Source organism: Lontra canadensis, unplaced genomic scaffold, assembly GCF_010015895.1.
Source record: "Lontra canadensis isolate GAN:19392208 unplaced genomic scaffold, GSC_riverotter_1.0 scaffold116, whole genome shotgun sequence".
Classification (NCBI taxonomy): Eukaryota; Metazoa; Chordata; class Mammalia; order Carnivora; family Mustelidae; genus Lontra; species Lontra canadensis.
The window spans coordinates 2586872-2602899 of record NW_022631110.1 but is presented as its reverse complement, the minus strand read 5'-3'; the positions used below and the strand labels follow the sequence as shown (position 1 = coordinate 2602899).

Here is a 16028-nt window from a genome sequence, read left to right as displayed (position 1 = left end):
AGAATCTCAAGCAGATTCCACATACTGAGCCCTACACGGGGCTTGATCCCAAAACCCTGAGGTCATGACCTGAGCTGAAACCAGGAGTCGAACGAACACTTAACCGACTGAGCCACCCAGGTGCCCCTACTGTGATCTGTTCTAAATTCATCTGGAACCCTGTAAAGTTGTGTCACTGCAAAGCCCTGGGAAGTGCCGTTCACATCATAGACATTGTAGGTTTGTATGTTTATTGAAGCAAACTTCCAGCACATAGGAGTAAAAAGTCTATAACAAAATCCATGTACTTCTTCTTCTCCATATACTTTCTTCTCTTTCTAAGAGGGAGAAAATGGAGTCTGAGGCCCATTTGATTTTTGTTCCAACATATGTAACTTTGTTTCTGCCTAGATCCTATTAGGGCTTTTCCTTGGAATAAAAATTTTAAATTACCAGAATATACCTAGAAGAGAGTGGGGGGTGGGTGTTGAACTAATATTATCTGGAAATCAATGAAATTAGAAAAATTTTCTTCTAGCAACCTTACATGTTGTTTCTACACCTGTTTTCCTAGTATTTTTCACTAGAAACCTTGTAACTTTTAGTTTGCTCTCTCATTGTTGCTTTGTATGTTTTATTCACTACTGTGTAAGTGCCTAGAACAGCAGGCACAGAGTAGGTTCAGTAAGTATTTCATGAGTGAATTAATCAAAACTGCTACATCAATTTTGTTCTTTTATTTCCTCCATTTTAGGTTTCTCTATCAATCTATTTCAGCGGACTTAGACTTCAATTTTTGCCTTGTTTCAGCTTGCTCTCACTATAGAGGTCATATCCTCCTGGCTCTCCTTCAGAAGACTGCATCTGCTTGTTACAAAAAAATCATTTTTAGAACTATGCGTTGCTTCTAAATCTTCAGAGCAGTGTTTTCTTTATCTTCCCATGTCTTTTCATAGGGTACACGTCCCTGCCCCCTGCTTTTTTTAAACTCATCCCTACTAAGATTGGAAGAGATTCACTAGGTCTGGCACCTGAAAGGCTAGTTGGGTTTTTTCAGCCACTGAGGCTTCAAATGCTGTTTGATGCACCTGAGACCAAGGTCAAAACCTGGATTCCCAGCAAATTTGTTCTCATTGGGTTGGCTGGGCTGAGGCTAAATCACCTGCGCGGAGCTGTGAGAATAAGCTGTTAGCTGAACCCACACTTCCTAGCACATCCTGTTCCCTCTCCTCTACATTCACCACACCTTGCCAAGGGGGTCTGTGAATCCTAGGCTGCAACTTGCTGCTTCCAATCCTTCTCTGTTTTTTGCCATACTGTATTTGGGGTGCTTGGTCTCTGAAAAGATCTGGCAATACAGGTGCTGATGTGGGCTAGTTGGGGGACAGAGAACTCCAGCTCCCTCAGGGTCAAATAATAGTTAGCACCATGAGATGGCTGCCTGTGTCCAGCTCCAGTGGGCATGGGTCCCACCAAGCCTTTTGCTACTTCATTTTGACAGTTTGCCCTAGTCTGGCTCAGAAAGTAGAATAAGGAGCATGATGTTCAAGGCTGTATTTTTCAATCCATATTCTGACTTGCCAACAATCTTTAATTTTTAGTTTCTTCATTTACAGAAATTTCATGAGCTTTTTGGCTTTTTTTTTTTTTTAAATCTCTTCATGGGTATTTAATGGAGAGGTAAGAGATGACACACCAAGGTTTATTACTTGTACGACCACCCTGAGATGCTACACATAATATGGGTGTAGACAAAGAAGAAAAATACATGAAAAATAGCTCTAAAGAACTGTGTTTTAAATTCAATTTATTCACAAAAGCTTGCCATTGCCCCCACAACGTCTGCAACAGAATGTCACCAGCTGTAGTCAGCGTGATAGGCATAATTTTCTACTTGTTTCAGTATCTTACTTTGTTTAAACAGTGAGTTAGTTAAAAGCGGACATTTTGAACAACAAACTAACGATGTGCTAAAAATATACAAGTAAACCATTAATGATAATTCCATACCTCACCCTTAATTTTGTCTCAAAATTGAAATTATATTATTTTGGAATGCAAAAAGATAGAGGTTCCTAAATTGTGCTGCTATCTCCATGTGTGAACAAGCTATATCAAGGCATTTAACATTTACCAAAATAAATTTCCTCAGTGGAAAAAAAAACGATTAGAAAGAGAATGAAAAATAAATTTTATGAGTAGTAAAAAATAGAAAAATATCCAGAGGACCTATATTTCTTCCAGTATTGTCAAGATCTCCACCCCATAAAAATCATGCCTCAATCACTGAACAACCGTCCTGGACACAGAGACTTGTAACCAAAACTTACTCCTGCTAGTAGTGACGGTCTAAACTTACCTAGTCATTGGTTTATGGCCAGAACCAACTGTTCCTTAAAATGATGGCAAAGCAACTAATTGGTAATAACAATCATAAAATTTACTAAGTTACTTAAAGTGTGGTTATATAACTTGACTTAATTATGCTCTGGAACAGTGAATTCTCTAAATTGATGATATACTTAACAAGGAACTATCAAGCATCATTACTTTAAATGTTTTGCTCTGTAATTTAAAATATTCAAAATGCATCATAAAAGAAAACAGGAAAAAAAAAACAGTGATTTTAGTTTATTCCCTGATGAAGCCATTCCTTGGGAGAAATTCTTTATTTCTTAATCCAAGTAGCAGTAAATACAGTTTGACACTAAAGTATTCTAAAATATTTCAATCCATGATTTATATGTAAATATCCCAACTGCCTTAAGTTCTTTTACAGATTGACATGTGCCTCCTTCAGCAGGAGCAAAACCCTACAACTGTAGGCACTGTTACCAGATAGGCCAATATGGTACCTGAAAAAACAAGCTTTATTTTGATTATTTAAGTACTTTGCACCAGGCCCTGTGCTCAGTGCTTCCAATGTATTATCTCATGTAATCCTCAAATCACTTTCTGAAGAGGATCCTACCATCATGCTCATTTTATAGATGAGGATAGACTGAGTTGTGCGGGGTTTTGTTTGTTTTTGTTTTCTGAGTAGAGCTGACATACAATGCCACCTTAGTTTCAGGTATATAACATGGTGACTCAACACTGAGTTTTAATGAGGTTCCGTAACTTACCCCAAGATCATATGGCTAAGAAGTAACACAGCTAAGATTTTAAACTCAAGAAGTCTGATTCTGGAGGCCATTTCTCATCCATGGTCATGCTATACCACCCTTGCCAAGCCATAGATACAAATTTTGCTGTTAAAAAGGATATATTCTGAAACATACGCACACATCTCCACACTGGGAAGGCATCACTATTTCTCATCTGTGTTTTTCTTAAAAATATGTTATCACCAATAAAAATGTTGAAATAATTTTCTAATGTCTGTTATAAAATTTATGCACTTTAAAGTATGTGCAAAAAATTGTTATTTCTATCTTTATTCTGACTCTTAGGTCACAGAAACCTTCTAAAGTAACTTAAAGAAATTACTTTTAACATTATGAGCAAAGTTATAAAATGGGAGTAAATTCAAGGACAGGATACATTCCATGGCAGGTTGATACAATGAACCTGACATGTGTTTACCAAATACCATAGAAATACAAGTTATTAACCAGGATACACAAAGATGAAAACTAAATTGCTTTCTAAGAAATCTTGTTACTTATATTGTTTATTACCTATAAACTACCATTGTTTGCCAATATTAAAAGTTAGATTAACTATTAAAGTGAAGTATTTCAGACCACATCAGGAATAACAATCTATAGCAAAGAAGGAGAGCATTTTGGTGAGCCATCTAGGAACAGTCCACTGGGCCCCTGGTTTATATGAGGTTTTATATGACATCTTAGGTTTGAAGGAGTAAATGAAGCATCTCATATACACAGAAGCTTTTGTGTTGGTATGTAATAATGCATGTCAGTAAATTAAAGTTTTTGACAATAGTTTAAAAGTACAACCAATGTTATAGGATATGCCACAGGAGTTTGAAACAGATTGATCATGTAAATATACAGAAGAAATGTCAGATGTAAGTCGATAATATGTCGATTTGCTTCTGATCATTCTTTCTCCAGAGGTAACTTCTATCCTGAAACTGTTACGTACCACTCCTATGTACATATTTATTATTACAAATGGATTTACCCATAAGCAATTTTACTACTGTTCTGAACACTGAAAATCACGTAAGTGGCATGTTACTCTGAGCATCTTTTTGCAACAGCTTTTTGTTTTTAAGCACAACATTGTATTTCTGAGATGTAAACAAAATCTAGTTCAGTGGCACTCAACTGGGGACACTGTGCACCTCCCCCCACAGCAGGGACATCCAACAATGTCCAGAAATCCTTTTGTTTGTCGCAACGGGGTGGAGTGGAGGCTACCAGCTGGGTAGAGTCCAGGACTGCTGCTGAACATTCTACAGTGCATAGGACAACCCCATGACAAAGAATTACCCACTTCCAAATGTCGAAAGTGCTGGCATCAAAAAACTCCGCTCTAGTTTATTCATTTTAATTGTTTTGCAGTGTTCCACTATAAACACTCCCCCTTAAAAGAGAGTGACCACTTTTTGAGATCAAATAAAGCTTTAGAAAAGAATAATATACTATGAAAAGAAATTTTAGGTGAAAATGAGACGATTAAAAGACTAATTCTCCTCGGGGCACCTGGGTGGCTCAGTGGGTTAAAGCATCTGCCTTCGGCTCAGGTCATGATCCCAGGGTCCTGGGATCGAGCCCTACATCGGGCTCTCTGCTCAGTGGGGAGCCTGCTTCCTCCTCTCTCTCTTTGCCTGCCTCTCTGCCTACTTGTGATCGGTCTGTCAAATAAATAAATAAAAATCTTAAAAAAAAAAAAAAGACTAATTCTCCAAAACTTATTAAAACTATTAATCATGGCACTAAAATGTCTACACTCATCTCATTTTCATAAAATGATTACTTTTATAACTTTTGTAATATGGCCTCATTCAAACATCATATAGTGAAATATACTAAAAGATGTATATTTTTTACCTTTTTGTTAAAAATTCAGTGACACTATTCAGCTGGCCCAAAACAATTTGGCAGTCACACAAAGTCTACACCAATAACTAGCAAAACTACTACAAAAGTTCATATTATGGGGATATTGTTACAGGAAATACTGGTGTAAATTCTAAACTGTCCAATATTTGTACATTAAGAGCATTTCACCAAAACTCTTACATTTTAAAAAGCATTACAAGGAAAATTCATAATCAATTTACTTCAATGCTCAGCTTCTAAAAAGAAGATAGTCTCATGAAAATATTAATACATTATCTAGAACACGAGAGAGCAAGCACGCAGCCAAAAAAGGAAGATGTGGGAAGTAGAATCTTAAGACTCACATAGAAGACAACTGCCTTCAAGCCAAGTCAGTAATAAAATTTCTATATAACAAAACCTAGTTCCTCATTTATTTTCCTTAAAACACCATATCCCTTCTACCCTCCTCTGGGCTGGATATGCCCTCCAGAAATCTTTACTGAGATGTAAGATGACAATAAATGTATAAAATATCTAGATAGAATGCCTAACCAACCATTCGCTCTTTTCCCTCTCTGAACCTGGTCCTGTCTCCTGTCCCCGTATCTCAGTGAACAGGTAAGTATCTAGCTAGGTATTTAGGATCACTTTTGATATCTCCCTTGTCTGTACCCCAAAATACATCCAAGTGCTATTGAATTTTGCCTCCTAAATATTTTTCAAATCGGTCCACAGTTCTTCTCTACCTGACTCCCATCCTAATTCCAGCCCTTCCCATTACTACTTGAAGTACTACCTAGCTTCCTAACCCTTCTAATAATGTCTGCCACTGGGAAAGCCTGGTAGCCATTTGGAAATGGAAATCTGCTTTCACTCCACCACTCCCATTAAAACTGTCCCCAAACTCCCTTGCCCTAAAGACCATGTCAAAACCCCTCCAAGTGGCCAGCAAGTCCCATCCAGGGACCATTCCAGAAATACCTTCCAGCCTCCTCTCCCTAGGTCTCCCTAGCTTGGTGAGCCCCAGCTATCAATACCAGGAGCTCCCCTGCCGTAGTTCCTTTTACTCCTAAAAGTTTTGCCCTACTCAACCCTAAATTACCCCTGTCTCAGACCTTGGCACAAATCATCACTTACTCAGGGAAGCCCTCCCACAGCCTGTGACTAAGTTCAAAGCCCCATATATTCTCTTAGCAAACATCTCTTCATAATTATTAAAGTGACACCTTCACATACTTTATGACCACCTGGATAAAGTCTGACTCTACCACTGGACTGCAGGCATGTGGGTGAAAAATAACGTATGACTGGTTCAAAAGTGAACTACACAAGAGAGGGGCAGATCCAGTGCAAAAGTCTCACTGTACAGCAGCGCCAATTCAAAATTTACATCTGCTGGCCCAAGTCATGCTTCTCCTCTGATAAAACTTACTAATTCCACTATACTCTAACAGAGAAACACTTTTTCCTACCATAATATATTTTTTAAAGGCGTTCTTTGGGATATAAGGAATTTTTTAAAAAAAAGATTTTATTTATTTGACAGAGAGAGATCACAAGTAGGCAGAGAAGCAGGCAGAGAGAGAGGAGGAAACAGGCTCCCCGCTGAGCAGAGAACCCAATGCGGGGCTCGATCCCAGGACCCTGGGATCATGACCTGAACCAAAGGCAGAGGCTTAACCGACTGAGCCACCCAGGCGCCCCAAGGAATTTTTTTAAAGACAATAAAACATGAGAATAAAGAATACACAAATACACATTTAAGTTTTTTAAAGAACAGTATATCCCTAGGAGACATATTAAGCTAGACCTGTCTCCTTCTTTCTTCAAAAAGTTTCCAAAAAATGAAGATAATAAAACATAAGACCCTTCAAAATTTCATCTGGCCCTCTCCAAAAACCCTTTAGTAGGCAAGTATTTGAATAAGCTCTTAAAATCCCAAAGGAATTATAGTGTCTTGATTAAAAACCAGTTTTGTGAGGTACCTGGGTGCCTCAGTCTGTTAAACAGCTGCCTTCAGCTCAAGTCATGATCCCAAGGTCCTGAGGTGGAGCCCACTCACATCCTTGGGTTCTCTGCTCAGCAGGCAGTCTGCTTCTCCCTCTCCCTTTGCCCCTCGCCCTGCTCATGCTCTCTCTCACTGTGTCTCTCAAATAAATAAACAAAATCTTTTAAAAAATAAATAAAAAACCCGTTTTGCTATTTGGCTACTCTGCCCTCCTACAGATCATAAAAATGTACTGCAAAACTGATACTGCTCTCTTTCTGTTAAAATTTCTTAAAAAAAAAAATTCTTTTTCAGCATAAAATGGCTACAGTTACAAGGTTGTCAATATTTATCAAGTTATATATGAAGGCTTACTAAATTAAAAAATTAGTATTTACCGATTTATTTCTCCACCTGAAACAACAAAATAAAGATTGTTATTCTTCACTATCACCTCTACTCCATTCTGAGACAAAGCTAGTGAGATTTCTTCTAACCTAGAAAAACACAATATGAAAACAGATATGTTACATAACTACTAGTATCTAATATTTGTGTGATATGAAACATTCCCAATGATGGAAAGAGTCGCAGATCTGAGAACGGGCTAACACAGCGCTTACAGTGCTATTTAGTATCATGGTTGCCAAATCCTTAGTGCAAATGTGCTACAAACATCCAGTAATTTTGTATTAGTGGCGTTTGGGGGAAGTCAAAGAAAAGGAGTAAAGCTTGGGCTCATGTGGAACAGAAAGAAGGTTAAGAGCCTCTAGAGGTGAGATAAAAGACCATGAGTTTTGTGGGAAGAGAAAATCAAAGGGAGAGGCTCTCTCTCTTATAAATGTAAGCCACACTGGGTTTTGTTTTGTTTTGTTTTAAGGTTTTACTTATTTATTTGTGGAGAGAGAAAAGTGCCCAAGCAGAGAGGAGGGGCAGAGAGAGAAGCAGACTCCCCACTGAGCAAGGAGCACGATGTGGGACTCAATCCCAGGACCCTGAGATCATGACCTGAGTCCATGGCAGACACTCAACCAACTAAGCCACCCAGGTGCCCCTATAAGCCACATTCTTAAGGAGACCACTGGAATTCCTATACTAAAGCCTTCAACTATTTTTATTTGAATAAAAATAAATATATCCTGTAATAGTGTGAGAATTGAGGCCACAAATATAATAAAAACCAAAAAAATCTGTGAACATTTAGTGGATAAATATAAGCAAAGCCACATACCCGGAAAGCCCTTATAAGTACTTCTAATAGGCCCAGAATGCCTGTTGGTGGATCAGTATCAGCCTGGACATTGGCTATTAATATCAAAGGATGTAACCATGATGAGTTAAGGAAACTAGTTCACTTAAAATGGGTACATCTTATTGTATGTAAGAAGGTAGATGCTTATATGTAAATTACACCTCAAAAAGGTTGATTTAAAATGAATTATTTAAGCAGCCATCAAAAAAAAAAAAAGAAAGACAGACAGACATCTTGCCATTTGCAATGACGTGGGTGGAACTAGAGGGTATTATGCCAAACAAAAGAAGTCAATCAGAGAAAGACATGATCATATGATCTTGCTGATATGTGGAATTTGAGAAACAAGACAGAGGATCATAGGGGAAGAGAGGAATAAATGAAACAAGATGAAACCAAAGAGAGACAAACCATAAAACTCTTAATCTCAGGAAACAAACTGAGGGTTGCTGGAGGGGCAGGGGGTGGGAGGATGGGGTGGCAGAGTGACGGACACTGGGGAGGATATGTGCTGTGGTGAGTGCTGTGAACTGTGTAAGACTGAGGAATCACAGGCCTGTACCCCTGAAACAAATACATTATATGTTAATTTAAAAAAAAAAAAACCATAAAGAAATAATTTTAAAAAATGATTTAAAAGTAATTCACCTTAAGTTATAGACCAAGATAAACTTGCTACCCTGTTAATACTGTAGATAATAAAAAGTTCAAAAAATAAAATGCAGTTATTAAGACAAAAAATGAGATATCCAAAGAAAAATTTTCACTAACTTCTATGACGGAGCAAATAGCAATCCTTTTCAATAGAGACTTTCAAAACAATTTAGCTCCATATCTATAGATAATACGAAATTTGATATATACCTGATTTTTATATAACCCTTCAGACATTATATACAGATGCTCTTAAATCACTTTGTCTACAACCACACTCAGATTGTGGTTATATCCACAAATTTCTAAGAGTATATGGCAATGATGCCTGTCAAACAGCATTACAGTTTAGTAATATTAACCATCATGTCTGTACTGTAATTATTGCACAATTGTATTAGAGTTTTATTTCATTTTGACCTTATTTTACAAAAATAAGCAGACAATGAGAAAATGAAAACTTCACCTCTAGTGGTCAATTGAGAAGACAGTATTAATTAGGCATGCCAAACGTAGGCAATCTACATCCTCTATCAGATAATCATTGACTTTGTGTTCCGTAGTGAACAAAGAGTACAAAATTTACATTTAATGTTGGAAATACATAATCAAAGACTAAATCCAAGATGTGCCCAAGAAAATGTAGCTTTTTAATTTTCTATAACTTTTAATCTTTCTTTCCAAGCTCTGACCTTGATTTAATTTGCATTCTATAGTAGCTCAGTCTTTTCTGGCTTATAGTCTCTTTCAAGTAAATGCTCAGTCCCCCTCAGATTTTCTCTCTGCTTCTACCAAGATGGCAGATGGATGTATGTATGGATGTGGGCTGGGGTTACAGAACTTCACTGTGGTAAGGGAGGGGCTTTCAGATAAATAAACACCCTTGTGCTATCCCCTGGGACTCTGGTCTCCAAGACAAGGTTCCTTGTAGGCCTGGACCCCAGAACACTGGCTTGATATTGCCATTGGACCCCAGGGAGACTGTGGACTCAGGTATGTGCTTTTGGCTTATAGCCCGGGTGTCTGGCCTGGTTGTTTGGCTCCTCAGTTTTAATTGGTGAAGATATCCAGACTCCTCAAACTCATTTATACCGACAACCTGGTTATCAACCATAGTGTTATCAGCTTGCCCCTCAACACAGAATCCCCACTGATAGTTTCACTGGCTCTCAACCCAGATACCTGGAGTGTGCAGTAACTCCTTAGAGGCCAATCACAAGCTGAGGAGAGACCCAGGAATCTTCTCTCCACCTAACCACAGCATGCCACATTTTAACTCTGCTGTTGCTGCTTCTATTGTGATGAGGCAACTTTGCAAGGCAATTTCCATCAGTTCCATAAGGGGAATGGGGCATAAGCTTCCTTCACTTTTGGCTTTACTCACTCTCAACCTATGGTCTCCCTAAATTCAGAATTTTAGTTCCCTGAGGTAATGGGAGTCAGGGGGAGAGAATGTCAAGACTTGCCTGCCCTACCTCACCCTCTTCTGCTCACATCCCTCTGGCACCTGGAAGGACTGCTTTTCATCTCTCTTTTAAGTCTCCTAATTATTCTTTTAAGAGTAATTTCCCCTCCAAAGAGGCATTCACCCTACTCTCTAACCTGGAACCAAGATAGAAGAAAAAGAAGAAAAAACCCAATTTATCGGCCCAAGATACATCACCAGGTATTCCACAAATATTACCTCTGTTAAATATATAAAGATCCAGGTACAATGACAAGGGGAGGTATAGGTCTATTAACTAAAATGGACTAATAGTCAACATAAAAAAATACAGTCCAAATGAAGACAAAAATCTACTATCTTGTTTTACAAGTGATAGAGCACTTGCTACAGATTTCTTTACTGAAGGAACGAATGACTGTGCCTAGCTTTCTCAGGGCCATTTTTTTTCCAGAAAATTGTGTAGGTACCAATGAAGTCAGCATACTTACGTTTTGCAGACACTGGTGAGTAAACAATGTACAGAATGCTAACAATAGCAGAGCTACTACAGAGTATAGTAGCTCACTGCTTCCTGGGAGCACTAACAAAAACCAGACCCATGAGCACATACTCACATCTTCTGCTCTAGTCAGAAACATTACTGCTAAAGTGATTATAAAACCACTGCCTAATAATGTTTGATTCTATTTTGCTTTTACTTATCAATAAGCTGATAAATCATACATGCATATATACAAAATAGAAAATCTGTAATTCTTGATTTTTGGCCCTACTTTTATTTTTTTTAAGATTTTATTTATTTATTTGACAGCACAAGCAGAAGCAGCAGCAGCAGGCGTAGGGAGGGAGACAGGCAGGCTCACCGCCGAGCAGAGAGCCCGAAGTAGGGCTTGATCCCAGCACTCCGAGATCACGACCTAAGCTGAATGCAGCCGCTTAACTGACTGAGCCACCCAGGCATCCCTGGCCCTATTTTTAAGTCTGCCTATGAAAGAAGAAAAATGAGAGTATTGAGAACTGGTGAAGAAAGTCAAAATACCATGTTTTCTTCCAACTCATGAGAAATATGCCTGGGGTTTAGGACAGAAACATGCTTAAGGAAACTCCAAAGTTGAAAAGCAACAGAAATTATGTTCCATGTAATACCTTTAGGCTACTAAGGCGTAAGGTCCTCCAGCTTACTAGGATGTTGCCAAAATGTGAAAGACTGATAGGGAGAGTGAGACAAACTCAGAAGCGCTCTGTTCAAACAACTGAACTGGATTACCTCTAGGGACCTCCTGTTCATACCTTCTGATAGATACGCTCACACATATGCAGACCAAAATGGTACAACTAAAATCTGAAACAAGCTCCAAGTCGTTACTTTTGCGTTAACCATATCCATGTAGAAAACTGAAAATTACATTTGACATAGGTAAGCAACAGTTTCTTAAAGACTTATTTTCAAAGTATCTAGTTTAGTTAAAACTTATTTTATCTTTTACACATTGTGGAGAAAACTAGAGAATGCCAGATTCACTTTCTCTTACCATAGAAAGAGATGACTATCAAACATAAAACAGCCTAAATATTTTTGAAAGAGCAAGTCTGGTTAGCCCTTATATCCAAGTACCCAGCCCTTTATCTTACATTATGGTCGCTATGTAACAAAAATGTCCTCAGGAGCGAAATGTACCATCTCGTTGTATAAGCATGGAACTGTTTACCACCATCATAAAGGAAACCAAATGACCTCAAACAAGCCACCTTGAGAGCTAAGGCAGAAGAGAAGGAGAGGACAAAAATCCCAAAAGTGGCCATGCCTTTGCACAACTGTGCAATAGAAGTCTCAAGCAGTTCACTCTTTTGAGAGAATCAGCCAAGAAACACTATATACTCTGAACAAAATCCTTGTGTGGCTGGTTATTTGATGTCAAGAATATCACTGAGGCATTCTTGTTGAAATCCTCTTGCAGGAATATTCTCCAAAGACCTCAGTGAGGTCATCAGTTTGCACATAATGGGTATTTCGTACATACTCTGCTGTCAATCGTGGGACTGGGGAAAAGAAAGATGTATTACATACCACGTAGCCCAGTAGCTTTGCAAGGCTTTCCAGTAAAAGGTGTTAATTCCACACACCATCTCCTAATTAAAAAAAAAACAAAAAACAAAAACCCAAACAACAACAACAACAAAAACCCTGCTCCTGTCACACCTAATTACTTGCAGTTTCTCAAGTGAACCTTCACACATACTTGTTTACACTCTGACCCAGCATTCATCTCTCTTCATTCATTCAATCAACAAACAGTTTCAAGCTCCTACCCAGTGACAGGTACCATGCTAAACAAAACACAACAACTCAAATAGAGTATTCATTTGGGTACGGGAGTACCCATGGAGGTAACTTGTTTTTAGCTGGTAATTAAATCACAAGAAACCAACCCTGCTTCTTCTGGTTAATTCTTTTTTCTTTAAAACCCTTCTTTGGGAAGTACTCCAAGACCCCCCAGATTATTTTGTATGTTCCTTTTTTGTAGTCTCTAGCACCCTATCCATACCTCCAACCGGGATCTTACTATACCTACATGGGAATCTATTTGCCATTCAATCTCACTTCCCACCTCAGGCTGTAAGATCCATAAGCCTAGGCCTTTAATGTAACTCTATGCTCTAAGACCTAGCAGGAGGACACTCCAAAAAGGTAGGCTAAATGAGTTAGGAACTTTAGCTGCTCTAAGTAGCTCTTAAGGATCTTATAGAGACCAAGAAGAAATGAAGCCAGGGACACACAGAGAATAGAGATATGTAAATTTTAACTAAAAACATCACAGGGGGTGCCTGGGTGGCTCAGTCATTAAGCGTCTGCTTTCACCTCAGGTCACGATCCCAGGGTCCTGGGATTGAGCCCTGCATTGGGCTTCCCTGCTTGGTGGGAAGCCTGTTTCTCCCTCTCCCACTCCTCCTGTTTGGGTCCCCCCTCTCGCTATGTCTCTGTCAAACAAATGAGGTCTTTAAAAAATAAAATAAAATAAAAACATCACAGACAATAAAGACTGAAATAGTATCTTGTTAAAAAGACCAACCACCTGAGTTTTGAAATGAGTGACCTATTTGTTTCTTGACGTTTTCATGCTCTGTCAATCTATGAACTCCTCAAGGGCAGAGAACACATTCTAACCACTATGCTGTCATGAGCCTTTTTCTTCTAGAATGTGGGCTCTCCACAATCATGAACCACGACCTTTTTGTTCTTTGTCCCAAACATCCAACAGAACTCACTACCATAGGTGCTTTAACAAATGTCTGCTTAATGAATTAACTAAGTTCTAAAGCTCGCTTGTGTGGTTTCTCTTGAGCTAGAACCAACAAAGATCCCTTTATACATCAACAAAGAATGTATTTAAATGGCATTGATAATAAATCAATATGAATTTGAAAGATCTGCTTCAGATAAATCACATAGTGGGTAAGTGCCTGTGGAAATTTAAACACCAATGACATGAAAAATGCAAGTCAATGAATTAAGAGAAACTATACATTATTCTCTAACAAAACATGACAAATTTTATATTCAACACTGTGTTTATAAGGAATATAATAAACTGTTATACTACCTAGTACACAGAATATGTAAATGAAACTTGTCTCCACATTTTAAATGAGAAAATTTAAATTTTCCCTGAAGAAGCAAGGTAAACGGCAGCATGAATCACTCCTGAAAAGAAAAACTTGATTACATTTTAAGTACTTCATAATAAGCCCCCAAAGAATTTAAATCTAATGGCACGGATATTAATATAATGACTTGTGAATCACATCCTTCTATTTGTTCTACTAGCTGTAGTTGAAAAAAAAAAGGCACCTAAAGCAACAGAAAATATCATAAATGTATATAAGTGTGACAAATAATAGGTGTATATAATACAATATCATCTGGCTAAATTTTCTCTTGAACTCTAAACAACCTAAGAAAATGCAGAGATTTCTAACAAAATCATTACTTCTTACTTTCTGAAACAAATCTAAAAATCTGATTATTAAAGGGCTGTATTCCAAACAATTTAAAATACAAGATATGTACTGGTTAAGTTATTTTTCGTATTCTCATTGCCAGATCTATGTGGTTTCATAAGGAAACAGAGTGTTTCTAATTAGAAAGTCTTTAATTACATAAAATTACTTAATTGATACCTTTTAGAAACCCAGAAGCACTTCTTTCAGACACAATCTTGATTTCAAATAAATGATAATAAAAGCAAAGTGAAACTCAAAGGTTGTCACACATCCAAAAGAAGGGTAAGAACTTCAGATCTAGAGCCAAACTGCCTGAATTCAAATCACGGCTCTACCACCTAGGAGATAAGTGACCTTTGACAAGTTAAACTTCTCAGTGCCTCAATTTTCTTTCCTGAAAATTGTGTCTAATGTCACTTATTCCTGAGGTTGCTATTAGGATTGAATAAGAGGATACAAGTAAAATGCTCAGAACAGCACATGAACTAAATGTTATTACTATTATTACTATCATCAGGGAGAAAGTTCCAAATGCTCTACTTTAGGCATTCCCAAATCACCCAAGCATGTTTCCAAAGGAACTCAGAGAACATGGGGTTTGTTCCTGGGAATGAGGGAGGGGGTGTCTTCTCCTGTCCCTAGGGAGAACTAACAGTCCTTATTATTATAAAGCCCAGACTCACAAAGGCCGTAGAGCCGAACTTCCCATCCAACAGGCTAATGTCAAGGAGAGCTGAAGTTCCTCTAGGACCGGAGGGTCCTCTGAGACTGGGAGGATCACGGGGCTGGAGCTTCTGCATGAGGCAGAGGGCTGTCCAGGACTTCGGACAGTGGTGTCACTTGGCTAGGTTCCTCCAGTCTGATCACTAAGCACCATAGCCTGGAGAGCTGGGGCCAGGGAAACAATGCCCACTATAGGGTAGTGCCTGGCAAAAGGTTTAATGGTAACCAGAGCAACAAGCAATGGTAACCATGAGAACAACAAGGCACTTAAGGATTAGGCCTCTTCCCATTTGGCTGGTACTTCATAAACCAAAAAAGGCTTATGTCAGTAAATGGGAAGCAAAGGAGCTCCAATGCCACAAGGTATGAGCTAGATTTAGTTTCATTTCTAAAATAAAGCATTGTGTTTTCTACCTCAGTGTCATGAGGCAAATTAAAATCTATTTTCACAGGTCTTTAAACTCTTCAAAATGGTGAGGTCTCTGAAGTTAAGGATGACATCTCAGTCCTATCTATAGTCCCCAGGGCCAGTCACAGTACCTAATCCATGGTTTATTTCAAGGACAAACTGATGTTATCATATAAACTGGTATTTACAGAATTTTCACACACATGTGGAGACTTCTAGTTTTGGTAAAGATGGAGTAGACCCACGTCTCCCAGGTCCTTCCTCTTGAAACTAAAAATCCCTACACCAAGCATAGGAAGACAAGGTGGTCAGGACTTGAAGAACATGGTGGCAGTGAGTTCCCATGGTTTCCCCACTGTTTCCTATGTATCCCCAAAAGAGTACTGGAGAAGTCTCCAACCTAGAACCGACAGGAGGCAAATATAAAGAGGTGCTAGGAAAAGTCTGTTCTCACAGCCAAAAGAGCAAGAAAAGGATGGGCTAACAAGAGAAAATCTTTTGGGCAACACTCGCCCTATTCCAGGCAAACATCAATGGAAAAACTGCACTACCATCCCACT

The 16028-nt window shown here is 38.5% G+C and overlaps 1 protein-coding gene across 5 annotated transcripts in view; it reads right to left on the bottom strand.

The window, feature by feature from the left end:
• CDKL5 (cyclin dependent kinase like 5) overlaps positions 1–16028 on the bottom strand; it is a 225304-nt gene that overhangs the window by 90154 nt on the left and 119122 nt on the right. Inside the window, exon 1 of one of the 5 annotated variants that reach the window (XM_032840835.1) lies at positions 15020–15225. The exons of 2 other annotated variants lie outside the window; for them this stretch is intronic. In XM_032840835.1, the coding sequence (XP_032696726.1) occupies positions 15020–15136 (117 nt within the window). In that variant the 5' untranslated portion in view covers positions 15137–15225. Of the gene's footprint in view, positions 1–15019; positions 15226–16028 lie in introns of those variants that run through there. 2 more of the 5 variants (XM_032840833.1, XM_032840836.1) reach the window with 2 other exon arrangements.